The 23,090-nt window shown below is 39.2% G+C and overlaps 1 protein-coding gene across 1 annotated transcript in view; it reads left to right on the top strand.

Annotated features, from left to right (window-relative positions):
• The window catches only part of htr2aa (5-hydroxytryptamine (serotonin) receptor 2A, genome duplicate a), an 84,881-nt gene extending 62,240 nt beyond the window's left edge, over positions 1-22,641 (top strand). Inside the window, exon 3 of the mRNA XM_003449546.5 lies at positions 17,068-22,641. Within this exon, the coding sequence (XP_003449594.1) occupies positions 17,068-17,930 (863 nt within the window). The 3' untranslated portion in view covers positions 17,931-22,641. The remainder of the gene's footprint in view (positions 1-17,067) is intronic.
• Positions 22,642-23,090: the final 449 nt, after the last annotated feature.

Genomic DNA, 23,090 nt, shown 5'->3' with positions numbered 1-23,090 from the left:
AGCATCTCAGCCTCAAATAAGCACAATACAAGCATCAGCGTGAAAGACATTAGACTTTCTAATGGTAGAGGTAAAGCGCACTGGAGGAAACCGCACTACGAATGCATTAATGTTTTTGGTTATTATCCCGCTTTTTATACAAAAAGCATGATGTAAAGAATAACAAAAAGACCATTTTTATCTTCTTCTAATTTATTTCAGTGATCTCAGGGTCTAGTCTGCTGCATCTATACCACAGTCTGTATATAAAGAAAAAACTTTTCATCACAACAAGAACTTGAAATCAAAATATTGTAGATACAGATGTGTTATTAAGGTCCCGCCTTATTTACAGTGTAAAAAGTGTTGTTTTTAGCACATGCTGTAACTCTGTGGAATTCCAGCTCCAGGTGTCAGGAAGAGTCAGTGAAAAAACTGCATTCTGTGTAATATGTTTTAATCATTGCTTTAATGCCAACAGCATTATCCAGCCTCTCTAATAACATGTTGGGACCAGAGGGGACAAATGCAGCACTGACATCTAGCAGGACAAGCATGAAGAAGAATCTACTATCTCACGACTTTCCCCAGTGCTGTTTCTGTGAATCTTTCAAATAAAAACATAGTTACATAGTTTGAAGGATTATGAACACTAGTTTGGCCACAGGTCTGCAATTTGTTAAATCACCTGGATCAGTAGAGGGGTTTCTAATCAACTTCAATCACAAGCTTAGAAAGACTGGTGCATAGCCATTTAATAAAGGTCAGATCTAATGTAGGTGTGTTAATTAGTGCTTCAGTATCCTTGAACACTTTAACTTGGATGGTGTCTAAAAGACATTTGATGTTCTAGATAAAGGCATTTCCTGTAGTTAACTCCTTAATAGTTAACTCCTTAACTCCTAACAGCCTTAATATTAATGAATCGGGTCTTACAAATGATTTCAAAGATGCTGCTCTGGATGGTAAAACATGCAACTTAGAGAGTCCACAAATTTGGACTCTGGACCTTCAGGGGAAAAAAGGTGAAGATATACAAAGTAAATGGTCACTTAAACACTAACTCAACAGCCACAAGCCGATGATTCTGTGATGATCTAAACCTAAACACCAAAAAAAAATCAGTGGCGAGACCTTAAAAGAAAAGTGCAAGCAAACCAAAGCATCCTAAAAGCATCCTATGGGATTCTATGATGAAAGACGTCAGTTTTCTGATGCTGCAGTGTGGATGAACTGAAGGGTGCTGATGCTTACAGGCCCAGGCGATAAAAGCACTCCTGCTAGCTAAAGGATAAAACAAAACTAGAACTGTGATCATAAAAGCTACTGTTGGGTGCGATTTAAAATCTGACAAACTTCCTTTTTGTAACTTTTTCTTGAGGTTTCCTTTTGCTGTCTTTTATTTAAATACATTTAATTTGATATTTGTACATTTTCAAATAAGTCTTAGGTGTCCAGATATCTGTTTCCAAGCCAGTGAAGAGATCTAAAGGGAATCTGTGCATCTTTATGCTCATCTATAAAAGAACCTTCCTTGCAGTTTGATTCATTGTTGGTCAAGTAGTTGCAATCAAATTCAATAAGTGATTTATTTTGGTGTAAGGAACTAGCCACAGTTGTCTGTATAATAGCAGATCTAAAGGTCTTAAAGGGCTCACAACATTTACAGATAAAGAAAAAATGAGAAAGGAGTTCAAAGGAGGGAACGTCCTTCGTTTGATGGCTGAGGAGGCAATAAGAGCTGTAAGGAGGGAAAAGGTGGATTACAACAATTTAATATTGTTACAGTGTGTTGTTTAGAAATACACAATTCAGCACTGAAATTATAATAAATTGACAAAGTCTGTTGCTATGACAGGACCATCATAATGAGTCAAATTAAACAGTTCAAAGAAATGATTGTGAAAGAATGAATTCAATAGCAGTCTTCACATTTGATGAAGGAGGTGGGGTGGAGAAAAGAATTAAAGAAGAATTAAAAAAGCAAAAACAACCATAAAAAACATTTATTTATTGGAAAAACTGAAACAAGAGACAACTTCCCTCCAAATGCTTTGTCCATTAAACCAAATAACATTTTGTCAAGTCATTATATTGTCTCCAAACTTTATTGACCAAAAGCAAAGACACTGATTTATGTAGAGCGGTCAGCCTCCCCTAATGCCGCCGAACTCCCGAATGACCCTGAGTTCCGTGTTTGCTTCCTGTTGGCTCCACTTCATTAACTCTGTCCTTCTGCACCGTGGCTGCTAATGACTGATTCATGCCACAGTAGCTGACTAATAATTTAGCCTTCCATCCTAGCCCAGATCCACGGCACGATAGCTAGGATTCACTCATCATTTACTGTATACTCCAAATAAACTGACGCAGGTAAGTAATTGCCATGAGATCCAGTTTCAGGCGGAGATAAGTTTGACTGCTATAATTGTGCTGTTATACATTTAATGGTAGTGATGTGCAATACCACTGATGCCCTTTCCAATCTGATACCACACATGACTCTGCTTACAATCAGCCATTACTGTCAACTGATTCAGTGAGCAGATGTGTGTGTTTTATTGCAATAAAAATAAAATAAATGTTCATATCTCCACTCCTCAGAAATTGTAGCTGCACCACCAGTTTTGTGAATGTGAATTAAAATCAGCTAACTGAAGCTCAGTAGCTCGGTTTGAAAAGTAAAAGCTAAGTAGATGTTGACCGGTCAGTTAGTGGATGGCTCACTCTTCTTCCTGTGTCGCATCTCCCCAGTAGTTATTTTGTGTATATTGTTCATCTTTCTTAAGCCTACACATTGTCAGCGTAATTTAGTAGCGCAATGTAACTCAGTAATAACAAATGCCAAAAAATGCAAAAACACAAAACCAACCAAAGAAGAAGAAAAAAAAGCTAATTGCTAAAAAGAAATAGTGCTATTTTTAAAAAAAAACGTAAAACAAAGAAGCAGTGTACAAATGTGGCTCAGGAGGTACACCTGATTGTCCACTAATGAAGACTTTGTCCACATATTCACATTCTTTGTTGTGTGAGTGTGTGTGCGACATCACTGTATGAACATGCAAGCAGAAAAATACCATAAAGAGACAATTTAAGTAAAACATTACAGCAGAAAAAACCTAAATAAAGGACTAAATCTACTTAAAATGGACAGATATAATTACAAAACAGATAAAGTGTGAACACAAGATGCAAAAAAGACCACAGACACACAAACAACTAAAAATGAATGTAACCAAAAAACTGAGATGTAAAATCAACAGAAACACATAATGACTTTAAAATCACCCTGAAAAATCAGAAAGGGGTTCACAGAAAGAGCCACTAATAACGAGAAAGAGGTTAAACTGAAAGCTAAAAGGATAATACACACATATGTGCAAAATGACCAGAGAGATATAATCAAAATGAAAGAATGAGTGACAAATCAGCCACAAAGAAATTCCCAACACATCTCAGTGTCTCGTGTCTATGAGGGGAGAGTGGGGGGGCTTTTTCACATCTGTGTCCAGGGGCTTTTTTCTGATTTTGATCATTTCACCCGTCCTGCTCAGTTTCAGTTCCACACTGTTTCCCCAAAGCATCTCTTGTGCTTCGTTTCTGACAGGAGACATGTTTTCTGTCCTCCAGACTTGAGGGGCTACATGACTCACAGACATTAAAGTTTGTTTTGGTGATGCAGCCTCAGACTGGTAAATGTTCGGCTGAGAACTTTTCTTCATTACTCTCGGTTATTTCACGCATGCAGGAACATTTCTGCCCGTGATTAGTTGTAGCTGGAGAACAAACTTGTCTTTCCAAACATCCTCATTTAAACTATCACATCACATCTCTTCAGGCCACTGGTTATTTTCATTAGTTGTATTTCCTGGCTAAAGCAGTTCTCCTCTTACTGGGCTTCAGCCTTGTGACCTCTTATTATCCACCAGTGGGCATGATGGTGGTTAGCACTGTTGCATGGGCTAAATTTACTGGTCACCCGGGGTCTTTCTGTGTGGAGTTTTCTCCTGTTCCCGCGTTGATGCCCCCCGGGTGCACTGGCTAAAGCCTTAATCATAGTTTACTCGTTTGTCCACATGCTAGGGTCTGCTTCGGTCCAACTAACATAAAGTTCATCATCAGACCATGAACGGAAGAGTCCACGCCAATGTTTGAGTGCCTCCCTGTTTTTTGTGACTGCACAGACTCAAAACAAGACTGCAGGTGATCGTGGCTCAAGAGTTGGGAGTTCGCCTTGTAATCGGAAGGTTGCCGGTTCGAGCCCTGGCTTGGACAGTCTCGGTTGTTGTGTCCTTGGGCACGACACTTCACCCTACTGGTGGTGGTTAGAGGACCCGGTAGCGCCAGTGTCCGGCAGCCTCGCCTCTGTCAGTGCGCCTCAGGGTGGCTGTGGCTACAACGTAGCTTGCCATCACCAGTGTGTGAATGTGTGTGTGAATGGGTGGATGACTGGATGTGTGAAGCGCTTTGGGGTCCTTAGGGACTAGTAAAGCGCTATATAAATACAGGCCATTTACCATTTACAATATACCATGCGCTCCTGGCAGCAGACTTCAAAGTATAACAGGAATAACTACTCATTATGTTGCTAGCACCAGAGTACAATCAAATATAATATATTCAAAGCTTAACTCAACAGTCCAAAAGCAAGCCTGAAAGGTTAAATAGTCACTCTAAACACAGCATAGGTGTGGATGGGAGAGTTTGTGGCTCTGCGTCTCTCTGTTTGCCCTGTGGTTGGAGTGCTCTCTCCTTCACTCCATGGTGGCAAAGCAATTGAGAGTATTAATGGACACCCATCAGGTTACCTACAACACTCTAAGAGGAATTATGCCAAAGCTGCATTTTCAGCACATAGTAATCAAGAATCATTACAGGAGCTAGAACACGTTCCGGTTCAAAAGAATTCCCTTACATTTCTTCGGTATTCTAGTATAAATTCACTTTGGGTAAACCATTAAGATGGAAAGTCCATAGAAGGTGGATGTTAACAGGTTAAGGTCTCTAAATAGTTAATATAATCTGCTCCTGGGACTCTGGGAAGCATTAATCCCCTGCAGCAGAGGGAACTCTTGCTCTTTCTTGGGGCCATCCTCATGTGAGAGTTTCATCACAGTGTTTGATGGTCTTTGCACTTTAAACTTTCAAAGTTGTTAAAAACTTTCCAGATGTGTTGGTGTTATTTCTTTTTTTCTTATTTTGGTCTTCATTATTCTTCCACACTGTAAACTGTAAAGCAAAGGGGAAAAAAATAAGCCTTTGGCTGACTGGAAGGTTCGATATCAGTCTAAAAGCTGAAGGTATTTTTTTAAATTGCTGAGTGGTGAAGTGCTGGTAAAGTGCACTGCTGCATATAATGGATAAAACCAGCAGTATGTTCTTTAATAGCGCTCAGTTTTGATGTTCTTGGTTCCTTTTAAGAGACCGACCCAAGTCTCCCTGACATTTTCGTTTTATTTTCTTCCTTCCTTACTCTCGTCTTTCTCGTCTTTCTTTCAAAACATTACTACATTGCATTGACATAACACTGACTCTTTCTTCAACATGATTTTTCTAATTAACATTTTAAACTGCACTGACACTGAGTTAAGAACTCAACTCCCTGATATTCAACGAACTTTTCAGTTTAACTAAAATGAAGCTGCTGTTGATGAATCAGTCAGTATGTGAAAATGTCGAGATGCAGGGAAACAATCAACATGTGACTAAAGATTATGGCTACGCTAATAATGTATAGTTTGTTTAGAATGACGCCTGCTACAGCGGAAAAATGTTGCCACAAAATGCTGGAAATGCCATTGCTATACAGAAAAACAGGAACAGGAACGCCCTTTGCATTAAGTTTGTTCTAAAAGCCAAGGACACGTGACTAGCAGGCAGTATGCAAGACAAAATGTGAAATGCACTAAAAATATTTCTATAAATTGTTTAAACAAATCGGTTTAATTACACAAGTGCAGCCAGCAATCCAACATATGTAACAGTGTGAGGAAAGAGATCACAGCATTTAAGTATTATTTGATAAATAGAAATTGTTCCCTGCAATATTTTTGAAAGCCTCCTGTAAGTGCTTAGAACTTTTATGTGTAGTACACTATGCATGCAAAAACCTCAGGGCTAAAACCTATCAACACTGTGACGCAACTAAGCGGAGGCTCCAAAGAGTCAACATCAGGATGAGTTGAATAATGTGATGTCAGCTGGGCAGGCAGCCAGTGCTGCCTTCAGGCACATTGGAGCAGCCCGAACACGCCTCAGTGGCACACCACCCCGCCTCCTAGGGATTGAGTTTGTCTGGGAAAGGAGGAGAGCGGAGCCCCGTGGCTTCCTTGTCGGAGTGTCGTGGTTGTTGTTAACTCACACCTGCTCAGGCTCCTGCGGTGAGCTCAGGTTATAGTCTGCTCCGACTGGACCTAGCATCAGGACTTACACATTCCTGCACAGAGGAGGATAGGAGGGTGTAGATGCTCACACTGACATGCATGAATGCATGCTGATGATGTGCTAGTGTGTGAGATAGTGAGAACATCTCTAGAGTTACATAACCAGTCTGAAATGTTCGTGTATTTCATTACAGATGCGTTACAAACCACACACACACACACACACACACACACACAGGCCTCAAAAGCACCCAGAAAAGAATTTTAGAATGCGGCAAATGATAAACTAAAAATTGTAAACATCCTTCAAGTGTTCTCTGAAAACATTGTAGATAAATTTTGCCATTGTTGTAAAAATGAGGACCTGAATTTTTACAGTTTTTAGATTTTTTAGATAGGTTATTTTGACGTTGACCCCTGCATGTGCTGAGGTCGCTGTGCTGACTTAATCCTGAGAGCAGACATTGAATTAGGCATGAACAGTTTTTTTGAAGAGTAAATGTTAAAACTGAATGACCACATAATCTTTCCTGCTTGATGTAAAAGACCTTAATAATAAATGCATCAGTATTATGTACAGAGGACAGAGGAGGAGAGAGGTACAACACTGAGCATCTACAGCCATCTGTAAAACACCTCGAGGCTCTGTCATGATTTTGGACTGACTTTCAGCCAGTGGTGTTGGACATCTTGTTAAAATTGATAGAATTACAAGTGCAGAGAAGTACTGCCAGATCCACCATGCAATACTGTCTGCAAAGTGTCTGATTGGAGTTGGCTTCATTTTTCACCATGACAATAATCCCAAACGCGCTGCCAATCCAATAAAAGCATCACCTGGTTAGAAAAACATACAGTGGGACACTCAGTCATGGCCTAAATCAGAGGTGGTTTAAAACATTTGTACAGCACTGCATATATTTTGCTTGGGAAATTCCTTATATAAGGTAAAATTATTCAAGCTCTATTTTATGAGTGCATAGTTATCTATTTATACCAGAGAGTATCTTGAAGTGGAATCAGAACCTTTTAGAAAGAAGTGCCTACTGTTCTAATTTATGTTTGTCTAACTTACAGCATTTTCTGTCTGTGAATGGCTACCCAAGCAATATGGGCTATGTGGGTCAGCTGCTAAGCTTGCCAGGGAGAAGGGGAAGCTTCCCTTTATGTGTCACTTACATGGTTCACGTGCATCATAATATATTTACTCAGTCTGATTTCCTGTACTTTGTCAAAACACTGTATTTAACCAAGCCTGAAAGATTATTAGATTTTGAAATGAAAATACTTTCAGAATCTCAGCATCAGGGTTTGAACTCAAAATGCACCTGAAAACTGGATAGAAAGAGTATTGATATGATGTATAAGCAGGTTACCTTATGCAGATGAGCTACTGCATAACAATCAGCACATCGTTTGTGCAATAACAAACAATTTAGGTGTCACAATCTGTAACATGGCTATAATAATGAAAGTGGAGATTATATCAAAGAGGAGAAATGTTTAGAAGAAAGTGTTAGATGACAAAAAAAGAAATGAGAAATGAGACAGGGATGTTGGAAACGGGCCAGATGTATCTCCTTGTAACAGCAGTTGATGTGTGAGACATTCGTAAAAGTGAGACTCCATCTGCTTGTGTGGGACAAACATCTTTAAAGACTCATGAATTTCTAGCATTGCCTGTTAAGCATGAACACCACAAATATTGATTCACTGGAGTGGAAACATATTTTGACACAAACCACATTTATTACAGACCATTTCCTGAGAGGCTTGTTTTCACTTTTCCGCTCAGTGAAGTCCGAGAGAAGACATCTGCGTCACTCAGCACTGAAGTCCTCTTTTGTTTTTGCTGCTTTACTTCCTGCTGAGGCGCTTACCTGATATTATGTGAATAAATGATCACGAGGCAGAAAGCTTCAGAGTAAGCGGAAGGGACTGCATTTCAAGTAAACACAACATTCAGTTAAATGCATAACATTTACATCACTTATAAACAGTTGCTAGTGTCCAAGTGCTTAGCAACTTGGCAGAAACTATTTGCATATAGATGGTTAAGATCAGGCAGAGCATCAGAATAGGGGAATAGAGGGGATTTAGGTGACTCTGATTGTGGAATTCAGAGTTACTTAAGAATGTCATAAATTATTTCAGAAACTGTTGAGCTACTGAAATTTTCCCGTACATTCATCCATGGGGTTTACACAGACTGGCCTAATAAAGAAAGTATCCAGTGAGAGGCAGTTGTCTTGGCACAAATGCGCTATTGTAACCAGAGCTCAGAGGAGAATTTGGGCTGACAGGAAGGCAAAAGTAATTCAAATAACCACTTGTTGTATGCAGAAGAGCATCTCTCAATGCACAACAGCAGAAGACCACACCAGGTCCTTCTCTTTTTATCTAAGAACAAAAAACTGAGCCTACATTTTGCATAATTTTACCAAAATAGGACATATGCATCTTGTTTGTTTACGCAGTGACCTTTACTCATGTTGAATTTCATCAAATTTCAAAACCTGTTGCAAAAGAACTGGGACAAAGCAATCCCTGAACTGTGGAGAAGCTGAAAACCTTTCATCTGTTAAAAAGAAAACAATAGAATTTTCAAATTTTCGACTGGATGTTTTGTTTTTGTAACATTCAGGAAAACATTACCCAAGAACTTAGACTTACACTAAGCTCAAATAACTGACGTTTATCTCATTCTCAGTTTGAAAGGGAAAAGCCTAAGTATGCTTCCATCATACCCTTCAACTTTTCCTTTAAGTGCAGTTTACTGCTGTCTTCGTCATATTGCAGCTCGCTGTACCAATAGTAAAATTAATTTCATTAAAAAGAGATTATGATCCAGGGTGCTGCAGAAAGATCCAAAATAAACATTCATGTCTGGAGACATGAATGGCACAGTACCGTGCATGAAGATAGAAAACAGGCCCATTCAAAGGTCAGAATTAAAATGGATTTAACAGAAGAATAACATGACTTGGATGCTGCCAGCTCTTTGCTGTTGGCTTTAATTAGTCAATTTTTCACAAAGACCAGAGTCTTTGTCACCACAACATGTTTGCCAATTTTGTAGCCACTTGTCATCCTGGTGTGTTCCAGTACTGAATGTCAACATATTTACAGCAGGAAATAAGACTCTAATCCATCTAGAGCTGCTGCTGTGATATGAACAAACCCTCATCTAACTAACACAGTCTGCTGGCTACAACACAGAGCTGAAGGCTGGTAGGAAGAAAAAAAACCTCATGTGGTTGTGGTTGTATTATTTTTCAGTCTCAAGATAATATATATTCGTATAGGTTTACAATCTATTTCCTCTGCTCCTCTTTTCTATGATTGAGAACCTGATTTTCTTCTTTGGCCCGGAAACAGCATTTATTGAACTGGTTGGTTCTGGGTTAACTTCAAGATCACAACTTTCCTGAAATTTCTCAAACTGAAGAAAGTTTCTTAAGAAGTCCTTATGGACTCTGCAAAATAACAAACGAAAAAAATGTCACGTGCTTTTGATTTGAATGTGTGCGTGAGTGTACGTTCATGAGATGCCTACAGTAGAACTACACATCAAAGTGCTTTTGACTCTATTGTGGACAGTGTGATCAAAATGTATTTTAACTGTGTATTTCAGACCAAAATTAAGGCCAAGTATAAAGATGGGTGAGGTCTGGCCCATGAGTACTCTTGTAATAATGTGGTAATGACTACTGATACTACTCATGGGCTTGACTATCACCAGTGATTCTAGATGAATCACTGATTTCATACTCATCACTATATCCTCAGTGGCTCGGATAGGGCAGAGCGCTGGATTTTCTCCATTTGAATCATCTCATAGCAGCAATTTAGCCAAAAACAGACACAAACAGCTCAAATGGATGACACATCTGCAAACCTCTATGGCAAACAAAATCAAGAGTCACAGACCAAACAAACCAGCAGTAAAAAGGTTGGCCAAACCTCTATGTGTGTCATGTCTTATATACTGTAGATGAGGAAAACAGAAAAGAAAAGAAAGGCACTGAGGCCCTGCTAGGCAGAGCAAAAATGTTCTTTATTGAAAGCTTCTGTGTGTGCATGCAAAAGCCTTGACCAGTTTTGTGTTTATCTTTATACAAAAAGTACTGCTAAAAAATTAAAGGAGCATTTTTATCAGAGTATAGCATAGAGTCAATTAAACATCTGGTCAGTTAAGCAGCAGAGGGGGTTGTCATTCATTGGTTGCATTGGTAGTCCTCCAGTATCTGCAGTTACCAGGTTTGTCATGTCTCTCAGCACAGTCTCACGAGCATTGAGGAGCAAGCCACTGCTGTGAATGTCTCACTATCAGAAAAAGATTTCATGAGGGTGGCACTGCCCTGCACCTTGTAACTCAGTTGGTATTCACCACAGAGTACCAGAATTGGAAGGTCTTAAACCTATATTTTAGTACAGATAAGAGCAGATTCATCCTAAGACAATGTGACAGACATAAAAGAGTACAGAGAAGCTGTGGAGAACGTTATGCTGTCTGTAACATGGATGAGCATGACCGGTTTGGTGGTGGGTCAGTCCATGGAGGGACACACAGACCTCTACAGGCTATGCAACGGCACCCTGACTGCCAGTAGTTATCGGGATGAAATCCACTGTCAAGCCTACACTGGTGCAGTGGGTCCTGGGTTCCTCCTTGTCCATGACAATGCCCATCCTCATGTGGAGACAGTATGTAGGCAGAGGATGAAAGAACTGATATCAGTGACTGCCAACGCTGCCAGGTTACACCTCAGACTGTCCATGTGCTCAGTGATGCCTTTGTCCAGATCTGGGAGTAGATCCTCCAGGTAAATGTCCTTCATCCCATTAGGAGCATGCCTCAGCATTGCCAGGCATGCATACGAGTGTTAGTCATACAAACAACTGAGTACCATTTTGAGTTGCTGCAATGACATTTCAGCTGAATGGACTAGCCTGTTGCATCATTTTTTCACTTTCATTTTCGGAGTGTGTTTGAATTCAGCTGTCTGTAGGTTGATCATTTTCATTTCCATCAAAGGATGTGCCATTCTTTCATTCCTAACACATTAACCAGCCCACATCAGTATAAATATTCAGCATGATAGTGTTTTGCCATTGGGATCTGATATGTTTTCAAAGTGTTCCTTTAATTATTTTTTTTGAGGAGTGCACAAATGGCTATCACCTTGAAGCACAATGTTATTCACTCTAACTGACTTTTCACTTTTTCCAACTCTTTATACCCAGTGGCACAAAGAAAATGAAAGAGGGCACCTTAAACATACATTTCAAATGTTAGACAGGTAAAACAAAGACAAATAACTGAAAAACCACAATTTTACACTTCTCAATCACTGTATTACCATCACCCCCCATCATTCGGTAACAATAGTATCAAACCATGGTAGGTAATAAGTGCTAAACAGGTGTATAAACCAACAGAAGTAGTTTAAATGTTAGGTTAGGTTCATGAATTAATGAAATTGTTTCCAAACTGTGAGCCTCCCATTTGCAGCCACAGTGGAATTACATGATTACATTTACCTGATTACATTTCTTCCAATCTTTAACTGTTTTGCTGTGTTTTAGCTGACCAGCCTCAAATTACTGTTCTATGCTCTGACAAGAGAAACCCAATATCTTCCTTAGTAGTCCATTTGCCTCGAGGCTGAATCTGTGCTACAGTAGCCTTTCTTTCAGCTCCAGACAGAAAACAAATCTAAACAAAAGTTTTTCCATCTGTAGAACTGCAGCTGTATGGACTCTTTTGTAAACACACAAAAACAGTAGAAAATTCACCGAGTTCACTGAGTTCACATTCTCTACATTCTTATGTTTGATATGAACATAGACTGCAGCTCCTGACCTGCATCTGCAGGATTGTATGCACTGCACTTATTTCATTTTTCAACGCAAAAATTTCCCCATCGTAGGATCAATAAAGTCTTATCTTATCTTATGATTCCCTATTTAGATGAAGAAGCAGGTGTTTCAAAAAAAGCTGCATGTTGACTGAAGTTAGAGTTTTGCTTACCCAAGCATTGAGTGAAGATAAATATGCTATCATAATTCAAAATATATTATCCTACAACACAAGTTTGTGGAACATCTGGTATCAAATAATAGAGACAAAATGAATACAAGTTATTAAATGGTTATAAATCTGCTACATTTCTTCAGCTCTTTCAGTTCTGATTGTAGTATTCCTGTAGTTTTATCAGTGGTCCTTTTGGCGTCTCATCAACAATAGATACAGCCACTCAAAGTTGCCGGGTTTAACCAGAGGTCAGGCAGCAGTCAGCCAACAGGAAGTCCCTCCTTCTTTCCTTGGGGCGTATCTGCTTTCCACTATAAACACGCCCCTTTCACTCAATTGCAGAGTGTAACCAAGAGATGCCGCTTTCTTCAAAAAACCTTTGACTTGGATTGTTAGCTACAGATGGTTTTCTCTGTATTATTGTTAGGTCTCTCCCTAATAACATAAAGCATTGAGGCCACTGTTTTGATTTGATGCTTTGATGCACCCATTAAAATATTTAAAAAAAAAACCCTTAAAATTAAGTTTTGAAAATTTAAATCAAATGGATAAAACTTTACAGTCAGTTTGACCATTCAAACATTTACTCTGCAAATCACCAGCCATTCCAATCTACTCTAATAAATAGATACAATTTAAAAGTAAATTAAATACAGAAAAATAATATTCTTGCACACAAGCGTCCTCATAGATCCCAAACCAGATGTGGAGTTTATTTCTGAGACTGGTCAGAACTGCATCAGGCATCCAGCATTGTCCTGTCAGGGATGAGCCATTTTAAGCGGCTGCATCTGTTAATTCATATAATGATATTCATATTATGTAAGCAGTTATTAATGGGAATAATTCAAGCAATGAAAAAACACTATTATTTTGTGCTATTTTGTCCTTTCTGTATTTGCAGCCTGTTCACTGTGTTCCTAAATGCCTCTTCTTCTTTGGTAAATTGATGATGTTGTTAACCTAATTTTCCTTTTTTGTGTATTTGCACCAAACAGATATTATACAATATAACAACAGGTAAGAAAGTGCCCCAGGCAAGATTCCTGTAAGCTTCTTTGTGTCTTTCTATTTCTACAGAGCTCAGTTTCCTAATCCCCAGTGACAAATTTCTTTTAAAATCTTTTTATCAGCTATGTCGGCCCATATAAATCCTAATGCACATCTAAGCAAAGTTATTTCTTGGCAGGAAAAATAGTCCCCTATTCCTTAATCTAACAGCTCATTCCACCTCCACACCTCGCAGTTTAAGCAGGTACAGAGAACTAAAAGAAATCACTGCTTTTATCAGATGAATGCAGTACAATAAAAAGCACTTATAGTCATCTTTTTTTTTGCTTTCAGAGTTCTAAGCACAAACCAGCTGTTTGAAGCATTTTCCAATCAGATTTCAGGCTGCACTGATTCTCCTAAATTTCTTGATTTATACTTCCAGAATGAAGCATTCTCCATCATCTCTCTCTTCTTCTTCATCTCCTTTGTGTCTCCCTCCCCTCTGTTTTCTCCCACTTGATCGTCTTTCATCTTCTTTTCCACCTCTGATAACTTATTTCCTGTCCGATTTGTTTCATGTGCTCAGTGTTGAGTTTGCCATCAGGGACAAGTGAAGGAGGCCAAAAAACAGACAAAAAAAACAACTAGCTTTTGATTTCTGTGATTCTGTGTGATGGATGCTTGAGGGACTTATCTGAAGAACAAAATTAATCCAGGGACTTGTATCACCGTCACCTCGACAAATAATGTTTGATCGGCTGGATATGAAGCAGACAGCAATTTAAAGTTACTAATGATTTTTCCTTTCTCTTTGAATCCAGCTCTGTTTTCCTGTGTTTCCTTTTCTCTGACACCTTCAGTCCGTCAGCTGCCTAACCGCTCCACAGTAATGATGAAAAATACGTCTGTGCCTAATCACCTGCTTTTTAAAAAACATACAAAGCCACATATCCACAGCAGACAGCCTCTACTCACCTACAAAATGTAATTTTGTAATGAGGAGCCTGATAGCACATCGACATTTAGCCTGAATGTTATCACCATGGAGTTTAATAACAGCACAGCAGATGCCATATCATGCTTGTCTGTGAGCCTCAGGGTCTAAAAGCACTCTTCAGCTCTCAATCAAACATTGTGAGCGTGTCTGAGTTTGCATTTGTCACGGAGGGACAGGCCTGCCACATAAGAGTCTCGGGCCCAAAGTGTCAGGGCGGCTCTGGGTAAAATCCATCTTTCATGTTTCTCATTAGAAAGTTAATCAAGCAATAAGACATGCAAGAAATGACAAAAAGTTAAAGACTCTGACAAACTCAACCTAAACTACATAAAAATTATATAAAGATGTTAAATGGCAAAGAGATCAAATCCAACCACAATAAGACTGAAGACATCCAAAACTCCTATATGAGAACAGTATCATATTTTATATAGATATTCTTTATTCTTTTTAAACCTACTTTAAGAAGTTTGTAGCAAAGTCAAAGTGAGATAATGGAAGCAAGACAGATGTTTACTTTCATTAACCAAACTTTTATGGGAGCAGGTAATGGATAATGGGTATTGATTTGTGAATACCTGGACATGAATAACTTTATTTGATTATATAATACTAAACCACAGCACATTTCCAAATAACTGGTCAGCTTTTGTTTTTTAGTGAGTTTGCAAGAATTTCAACTTTACATTGTAACAAGTTCAAAAGTTCAAAACAAACATTCAAAAGCATTATATTAAAATCCAGGCAGAAGAGACAAAAAGGCTGCAAAGTGGCAAAAAGTGCCGTTGTATTATTATCATAATCATACACAGGTTATCACAACCTCTAAAGTTGCCTATTAGACTGCACACTAAAGATCTTCAAAGCTGTTGACATTTCTCCCAATCAAAAAAAAACAACTATAGTATCTGAAGCAGCTGTAAAACTAGATTATCTTTTTTTTTTTCATTTTCAGATTTTGCACAAATAAAGCATAAACACTCATGAAATATGTACAGCTCTTTGGACTCTCACAAAAGCTTCTACAGTCCTTTTGTGTTTTCCAGAGGACCAACAGAGCCAGCAACAGCTCAAAGTTACTACAACTGCTTTAGTACAATTCCCAGATGATGTATCTTATTGATTTTGTTGATGTCATTGTTGTGTTTTGTGATGCAGAGCACCTTCTGAAACTGTACTACAGCATTTGCAGCTTTAATTACAATACCATCGATCCTTTTAAAGTTGAAGGATGACAGTCCGCCCACCCACGCTCCCTGAAGCAGGCAGCTGTATGTCCCTCTATGTTCCAGAAACACTGTTGTCATGGTGTTTCTGTTTCAGGTTTCAAAATTATACATGCATAACTGTTGTCAATAAACTGATTAAGTGGCTGATCATTTCTGCACCATCTTTCTCTTGAGAATAAAGCAAGACGAAGGCCGACTGGGAGGGGAGTAAACATCTCTTTTATGAGGCCTGCAAAGCTTCACAGTGAAGCACTGAAACCAGTTTTCTGTCAAACCAGCCAAACTTAATGAGAATTATCCATATTTGACCCTCCTGCTCCTAATGTGCAGCAACAATTTCAGTCTGCCTTCGCTGCGCCCGTCCATCTCCAACCATCTCGCCCTCCTCCTCTCCCCGCTCTATCTCTGTCTCTTTCTGTCACTTTCCTTCTATTTGTTATGAGCCGGTAATGAGAACATGGCGTGAGGGAGATTGCTCAGTTTATCTCCTTCTACCCAGTTCCTGCTAGTATCATCCAAAACCTTTTTTTAGACATTTTCTTATTACATTTATCATAACGTGTGACTGCCAAAGCCCCTGCAGACAATTAAAAAGAACAAATAACCCAAAACAATAAAGGAAGTTCACCATCATGAATAACGTTTTAAAGCGGGTGCTTTTCCTGCCGATGTATATCGGGTAATAAAATGGGCAAGTATACAAGGTGAACTGCTACTGTCAGCCACAGAGAGAGAAGGAAACACTGTCAAACCTCAGATTCAGCCCACGGGAGTAAGGTGGAGGCAAACCTGCACTTTCCTCCCACACTGTGACAGACAGAAAAATTGAAAAAATAGTTTTAGCTTCAAACTTAATGGAAAATTTGACACCTTTAGTTGGGAACAGATACGGTCCAATTGTTGTGCTTGTGTGGTGAAATAGAGCAGACTGGTGAGCTCCACTCAAAATAAATATTTGTGCTCAAAGATCTGACTTAAAGTCATTTGATTACATTCAAATGTAATCCATGTAATTTTGTTACATAATTACAACGTGAAATGTTAAAGTTAATGGAATCTGGTCAAATAAGTGCGTTTGAGTGGTATACATTGTCTATACCAGGTATATTTTACTTAACAAATAAGTATTTGACTACATAAACCTTTGATTTAATAAATGTGGGCTGTGGGATGTGAACTTTTTTCAGCTTCTGCATGCCAAAAAATGTTGTTGTTTACACAGATAAAGCCTGAAAATCAGTATGCTCCTATAATAGTTTTGATTTATGACTACACAACTTAAACTCATGTGAAAATCCTTCCACTGCTGCACAAAGCCAGGTTTCCTCTCACCGGCCGACCCTAATCTCCTCTGGTACAGACACAAACACTAATATCTACATGAATCACAGAGGTTGTTATCTGTTTAATGTTCTCCTCATCTCTCTGCTGTTGTCTTTCTCTCTGTAGGGATCTCAATGCCGGTTCCTGTGTTTGGTCTCAGAGACCACTCCAAGGTCTTCAAAGATGGCAGCTGTCAGCTGACAGATAACAATTTCGTGCTGGTCGGCTCCTTCGTGGCCTTCTTCATCCCCCTCACCATCATGGTCGTCACCTATTTCCTGACCATCAACGCCCTGCAGAACGAAGCCACCCTCTGCTTGGACCAGCTGGTCCCACGGCCCAAATGGAGCACTACCTTCACCTTGAGCTTCTTTCCACAAACGTCTTTGTCCTCCGAGAAACTCCTCAGGCGATCGATCAGCCGTGACACCACAGGCAGAGGGAGCACCGGCGGGCTGGGTGGTGCCCGTGGGAGCATATCTGGCTCTCTCTTTGGGCGCCGCACCATGCAGTCGATCAGCAACGAGCAGAAGGCTTCAAAGGTCCTTGGGGTGGTGTTTTTTCTCTTTGTGGTTATGTGGTGCCCGTTTTTCATCACCAACGTGCTGGTGGTGGTGTGTGAACCTGACGTTTGCGACCCGGGAGTCATGGGAGGTCTGCTGAATGTTTTCGTCTGGGTAGGCTACTTGTCCTCTGCAGTCAACCCACTGGTCTACACGTTGTTCAATAAGACGTACCGCGCCGCGTTCCTGCGATACGTTCGCTGCCAGTACCAGCCAGAGAAGAAACCTCTTCAGCTGATACTGGTGAACACCATCCCCCCACTGGCTTACAGCTCCACCCAGCTACCTTTGGGAGACATCGGGAAGTTAGGCAATGGAGTGGCGCACTGTAGCAGCGGGGCGAAGGAGTTCTCTTCTCCTGGGCAGGAGACGGAAAAATCCAGGCAGGACAAAAGCCACGGAGACAAAGACGAGAGCTGTGTGTGAGACTCCAATACAAAATCCTGGTTAAAGGGCAATCCAGTGCAAGCAATTTCAGTTTCCCCCTCTGTGGTTACAGTGTACTCTGTAGGAAAGGGTCTGAGATTTTAAGTGCCAAAGACAATGTGCCTCAAAGTCAGAAGTTCAGAAATACAGAGGTCACTGAAAAAGCAGAAGAAGCCTTTAAATGCTCAACATTTCCACAACAGTTTCCTCAGATTCACACAGCTTCATCAACAGAGTCTGGATCAGGTGAACGAGGTCTGTGATTGCTCCTCAAAAATGTTGTTAACGAGCACGTGCATCATGGATCATCATCCCCATTTTCAGTCTCGCTGTTCTTTCAGAATCTTTTGTACACTGCCACAAAAGACAAAATTACTCTTGAAAACCATATCAATTTATTTTTTTTCACCAAACAATCTTTGAACGCTATCTTCCAGTCTGAGAGCCAAATCAGAGAGATGAAAAGACGGTACCGTCCGTGTGAATGATGTGAAACACAGTTGGGCACATCCCAACATAACAGTTCTATTTTGTTACAACACTTTGGACAACAAGGGTGAAAAAGTCAGACATTGTTAACATAACTACATTTTCCACGGATGCTCAGCTGCTCTGACCTCAGCTGCCCCTTCTTTTTGCCAGCTCCTTGGCATCGGTCATGTGGTGTCTACCTTCCATCATACCTTTGGGTGGATCAGTGGGGATTAGGCTGGATTTCCTGCCACCTTATCAGATGATAGTGGTGGGAGGAGGGAGATCCAGGATGAGCCTAATACACCAGAACTCCAGACACTTGCAGAGGTCAGATGAAGCTGCCAAAAAGGGATGAAAAAAAACTTCTGCTGCTTCTGTATTTTATGTTGAAAACAACAACAGGAAGAATATGCCTGAGGCAGACATTCACTAATTAGAGAGAATCCATAAATGAATCTATATTTGTATTTTGTGCACATTTGTGAATAAATGTATATGACTGTTGAGGTTAAATAGATTTTATTTGCAAATGAGAGGATGATTACTGAAGCTGACATGGTGCAGTATGAGTACAGCAGAGTAGAAGACATTTGATTGGCAGGAAAAAGTGTATTTAAGTGCAGTTGTATCCACTGTAAAGGTCATAGTTTATATTATGTTCAAGCCAAACTATCCGTGCACACTGGCATTTTCATGATGACATTTCCAAAAAATAATGCTCATATACTGTCCAGTGTTTTATTTGGAGGTTTTTTTTTTGCTAATATGAGGAGAGGGATGTGAATGGAGGAAAGTAGCTGAATCAGTGCATGAAGGTGAGCTTGTACCATGGATTTATTGCCAGGAAATATTCGGAGCGGCATTTCAGACTTGAATTTGGTGGTCTCAGTGCCTGAGACTTGCATGGGCTTGGTCTAAAATTGTGAAAATCACTGTCTGCACTATGAATGCACACACCAACCTTGTCTCACCCCTAGCTCATCACATAGTGATGTTTGGTCAGGAGCACATGGATTCAGATTTTGACACCCTGGATATCCCTTTAATGTTGCTTTTACAAAGTGCCGTCTGGTAAGGTTTACCCGGAGTCCATCATGTATGGATCAGGCAATGATGAGCCTGAAGGCAAAAGTAATCCTGTGGTCTTTAGTCCATTTAAATCCAACTAAAAAATGGACATAAGAGGATACACCCATTATTAGAATTAGAGCAGAAGAAGTTTCTGACCAAGGATCACTATGTAAGGAGTAAGGAATCAATTTAAGGTGCCCTGTGGAGTTGTGTTTAAAACAAACACCAGTTATGTTCAGCAGTTCTTACCAAACCCACTCTGTTTATGAGGTTGTTTCAAAGAGGTCAGAATGACACAGTGTTAGCAGAACCCCAATTTTCAGTTAGGTCCCAGTTAGGTTTCAGCAGGTCCCAATGAGCCTCAGCAGCAGTCACTGTGAGAGCTAAAACATTTCACCTACTGGTTACAAACCTAGAATATGTGAACTCCCACTGATAGCACAGCCATCAGTGTCATATTACATGGTTATGTATTACTTTACCATGAATCTTTGCAGGGTACCTTTAAGTGAGTCACTGTCTTTTAATACTGCACCCAACATCCCACCAAAAGTCACTAACCAAGTGTATGAAAGGACAAAAGGAAAGTAAACAAATGGTGTTGCATATGTTATGCAGTTGAAACACACACCTACTCAATAATTTAAATTAGATTAGATGAAACAGATGGCATCGTCATGGCAAAGATTCAATGAATAATGAGAGCAAAAAGAATGCACCTTTTTTTAACACGCTGCTGTTTCAGTGGTTTTATACACTGAGAGGATGTTGAAAAAACAGCTGTTTAACAAAAATTAAGTCCTTGGAGTTGAGAAGTCACGATCCAAGTAATGAATCAGTTGCAGTTTAACATGTCAGGTGTTTTGTGGACACCTATCTATGCCTCATATGAAAAGCATTATTTTAACCCCTTTGTGGAGCAGATCTTCTGCATCAGACAGCTTCTCTGGTTCTGCTCTGCATTGTGACTAAACAGCCAGTGATTTTTAAAGTGTTAGAAAACCATCAATACCTTCTCATAGGAAAACGGCATCATTATACTCAGTGGCTGAAATTTAATTTTAAAGATTGCTATATCTCTATGAAGATAGAGGATATTGAATTTTTTTAGAAGCTGTACAATTCACTAGGTTGTAATAAAATGAAATATGGTGTTGGATGATGTTTTTCTGTGGTACAAAGCCACCGTGAAACAATAAATTTGTTATTAGCCTAAACATGCTGAGCATTGTGGGACCTGTGTGAGACCTTAATATTATCAGCATTCATAAGCAACAACTCTTTTCCTTGTAGACAAATTGTTGAGACCAATCAAATAACAGGAGAAGCTGGAGAACGGGTAAACATAAGTACTGGAAAGCAAAGACAACCCGAAGCAGAGATGGGAGTAAAAGCTGAATGTATCTGTATCTGTTTAATATTAATAGTTCCTCCAAATATTAGCTTGGCTTTTGTAAGTGGAATGTAATAGAAAGTTACAAAATGGTATTGGCTTGTAATTTTACAAGCTAATACGTTTTGTTTGTTGGTTGGTTCGTTTACATTTTCTTCTCTAAGTCATTCCATTCTGAAGAACTGGCAATATCATTGCTGAAGTAGAATTCTTCACATCCACCAGAAAGTTAAAGGGAGCTCAGAGAAAGAAAAAAAGGTTAAAGAGGTGATAGCTGTTGCTCTACATATGGCACAGAGTGACTGTCAGGTCTGCTATTTGAAGGAGGGAAAGGATTTTTCTGCTAGAGGATAATGTAGCCGGGTTAGTTACTGAGTGCCTCACATGTTTTTCCAACAGCAGGTGTAAGAGAACCGATAAAAGATTTAGGATTAGACCAGTGAGGCTGCTTGTAAACAACAGTAATGAAATAAGAGAAGTATGAGCTCTGGAACTGTCAGTTTTTTATTCAACATCAACATTAAGGGCTGACTCAATGAGTGTGGGCCCGATGGGAGAGAATAGCTAAGTGGCTAATAAATCCTACAATGATACAGAAACAATGAATTCCTGACTAAATTCAGTTTATTTGAAACCCAGGTCTTAATTTAAATTGTTTTGTGGATTCTATCCCAATCATTGTGAAATTATGTTTTCTTTTTATTTGCTAAAGTCAAAGTGCAAAATCAACTGTAGGTACTCAGATGCTAATTATGGTTTAAAAAAGAAAGGTTGGGTAATAATTTCAATATTTTCTTTTCTTTTGGTTTAGTGAAAACCTGTTTTAACACTGCAAGATTTAATGTAATTTTAATTTGGAAAGACTCTGTAGTATTTTACAAAATTATGTCCCTCCCTACAGTGTATCCAACTAGGTTATGTTTAGCAGGTTTGGTTGATGATTTAGGCACAAGAAACGAAGCAGAGCTGCAGTAAGGCTAGAGCCACTGACTAAGTCACTTTTCCTTTTGTTCCATTTTAATTTCATGTGAAGGAATAATTTTGTATTCTGTTGTATTTCATTGTTTTATACATGCAACACATATCATCCATCTCTCTCTATACACAGAGTTGATTGCTAGGTGGAATATAACAGTCATTTAGTTTATCAGGCCAAATTTATTTAAAAAAAAACTTGATTTAATTTTGTGATAATAATTATTAAAGTTTTCTCTGTGTACTTATTTGGTCAGATTGGTCAGGCTACTGCTGTATGTGATGTTGTGATCATTCACTTTGCAAAAAATCCCAATAAAGTTTTAGGAATTTTGGACAAAAGTATCAAAAATAAAAGCCAGGATATATATAAAGAGAATTTTCCTAAAATGCCAAAGTTTTCAGAATCAACTGTCTTTGTATTTTTGTAAGTGCAGCCATGGTGTGTAAAGGACTCTGTGGTTTGACCATATTGTTTGCCTATTGTGTTACACATTGTGGTAGCAATCCTGGTTTTGACTTTTTTCAAATCTGGACTCACTGAAGTAGCTGCTGTCTGTGTAATTCTGTTACTGTTGCAGTGATGTAAAGACCATCGACAAACTTATGCAGACAAATCTGGATCCAGATGTAACTCTGATTTTGAGGCGTTTTTATGTTTTATAAACTAGTGTCAGTTTTGGAATTCGATGTTTGACGGTAATGATCACATTTCTTTGATATGTCAACTGTATGGATCTATTTTGTTTGTTTGCTCTTGTTTTTAATTCAAAGTAAAGAGAATTATTGGAGATAATGTAAGAGAGTCATTTTTTTCTTTAAGACTACAGTGGGTGAGATAAAGGGGGAACAAGTCCATCCATCTATCTGTTACCTATTCTTGACCCACCCGGGCTCAGTGGCCATCAACAGGAAGTAATACAAAAGTATTATATATAATTACCACAGAAATAGTTAATAAAGATTATTTCTTTAAGCAGCAGGTGTCCTGAGGCCTGGTTCTGGTCTACAGCCTGGTGCCTATGAACATTTGCTGCCTATAGTTTCTGAATCCAAAAACCCTCACAGCACATCTCCCCTGACACAGCTCACTGCGATACGATACAGCATCACATACCAACAGCCAAAGACGCTCCACATTTACATTCACAGAATAAACTGGGTCAGGAAAGAAATGGGGCTAAGGTAAAAAAACTAAAAACCATGTTTACATGTGATGCTGGAACATGAATACTATAAAAACCCAG

The sequence above is a fragment of the Oreochromis niloticus genome, linkage group LG16, assembly GCF_001858045.2.
Source record: "Oreochromis niloticus isolate F11D_XX linkage group LG16, O_niloticus_UMD_NMBU, whole genome shotgun sequence".
Classification (NCBI taxonomy): Eukaryota; Metazoa; Chordata; class Actinopteri; order Cichliformes; family Cichlidae; genus Oreochromis; species Oreochromis niloticus.
Note: the sequence above shows the minus strand (reverse complement) of the source record. Positions and strands in the feature narration are given on the sequence as shown.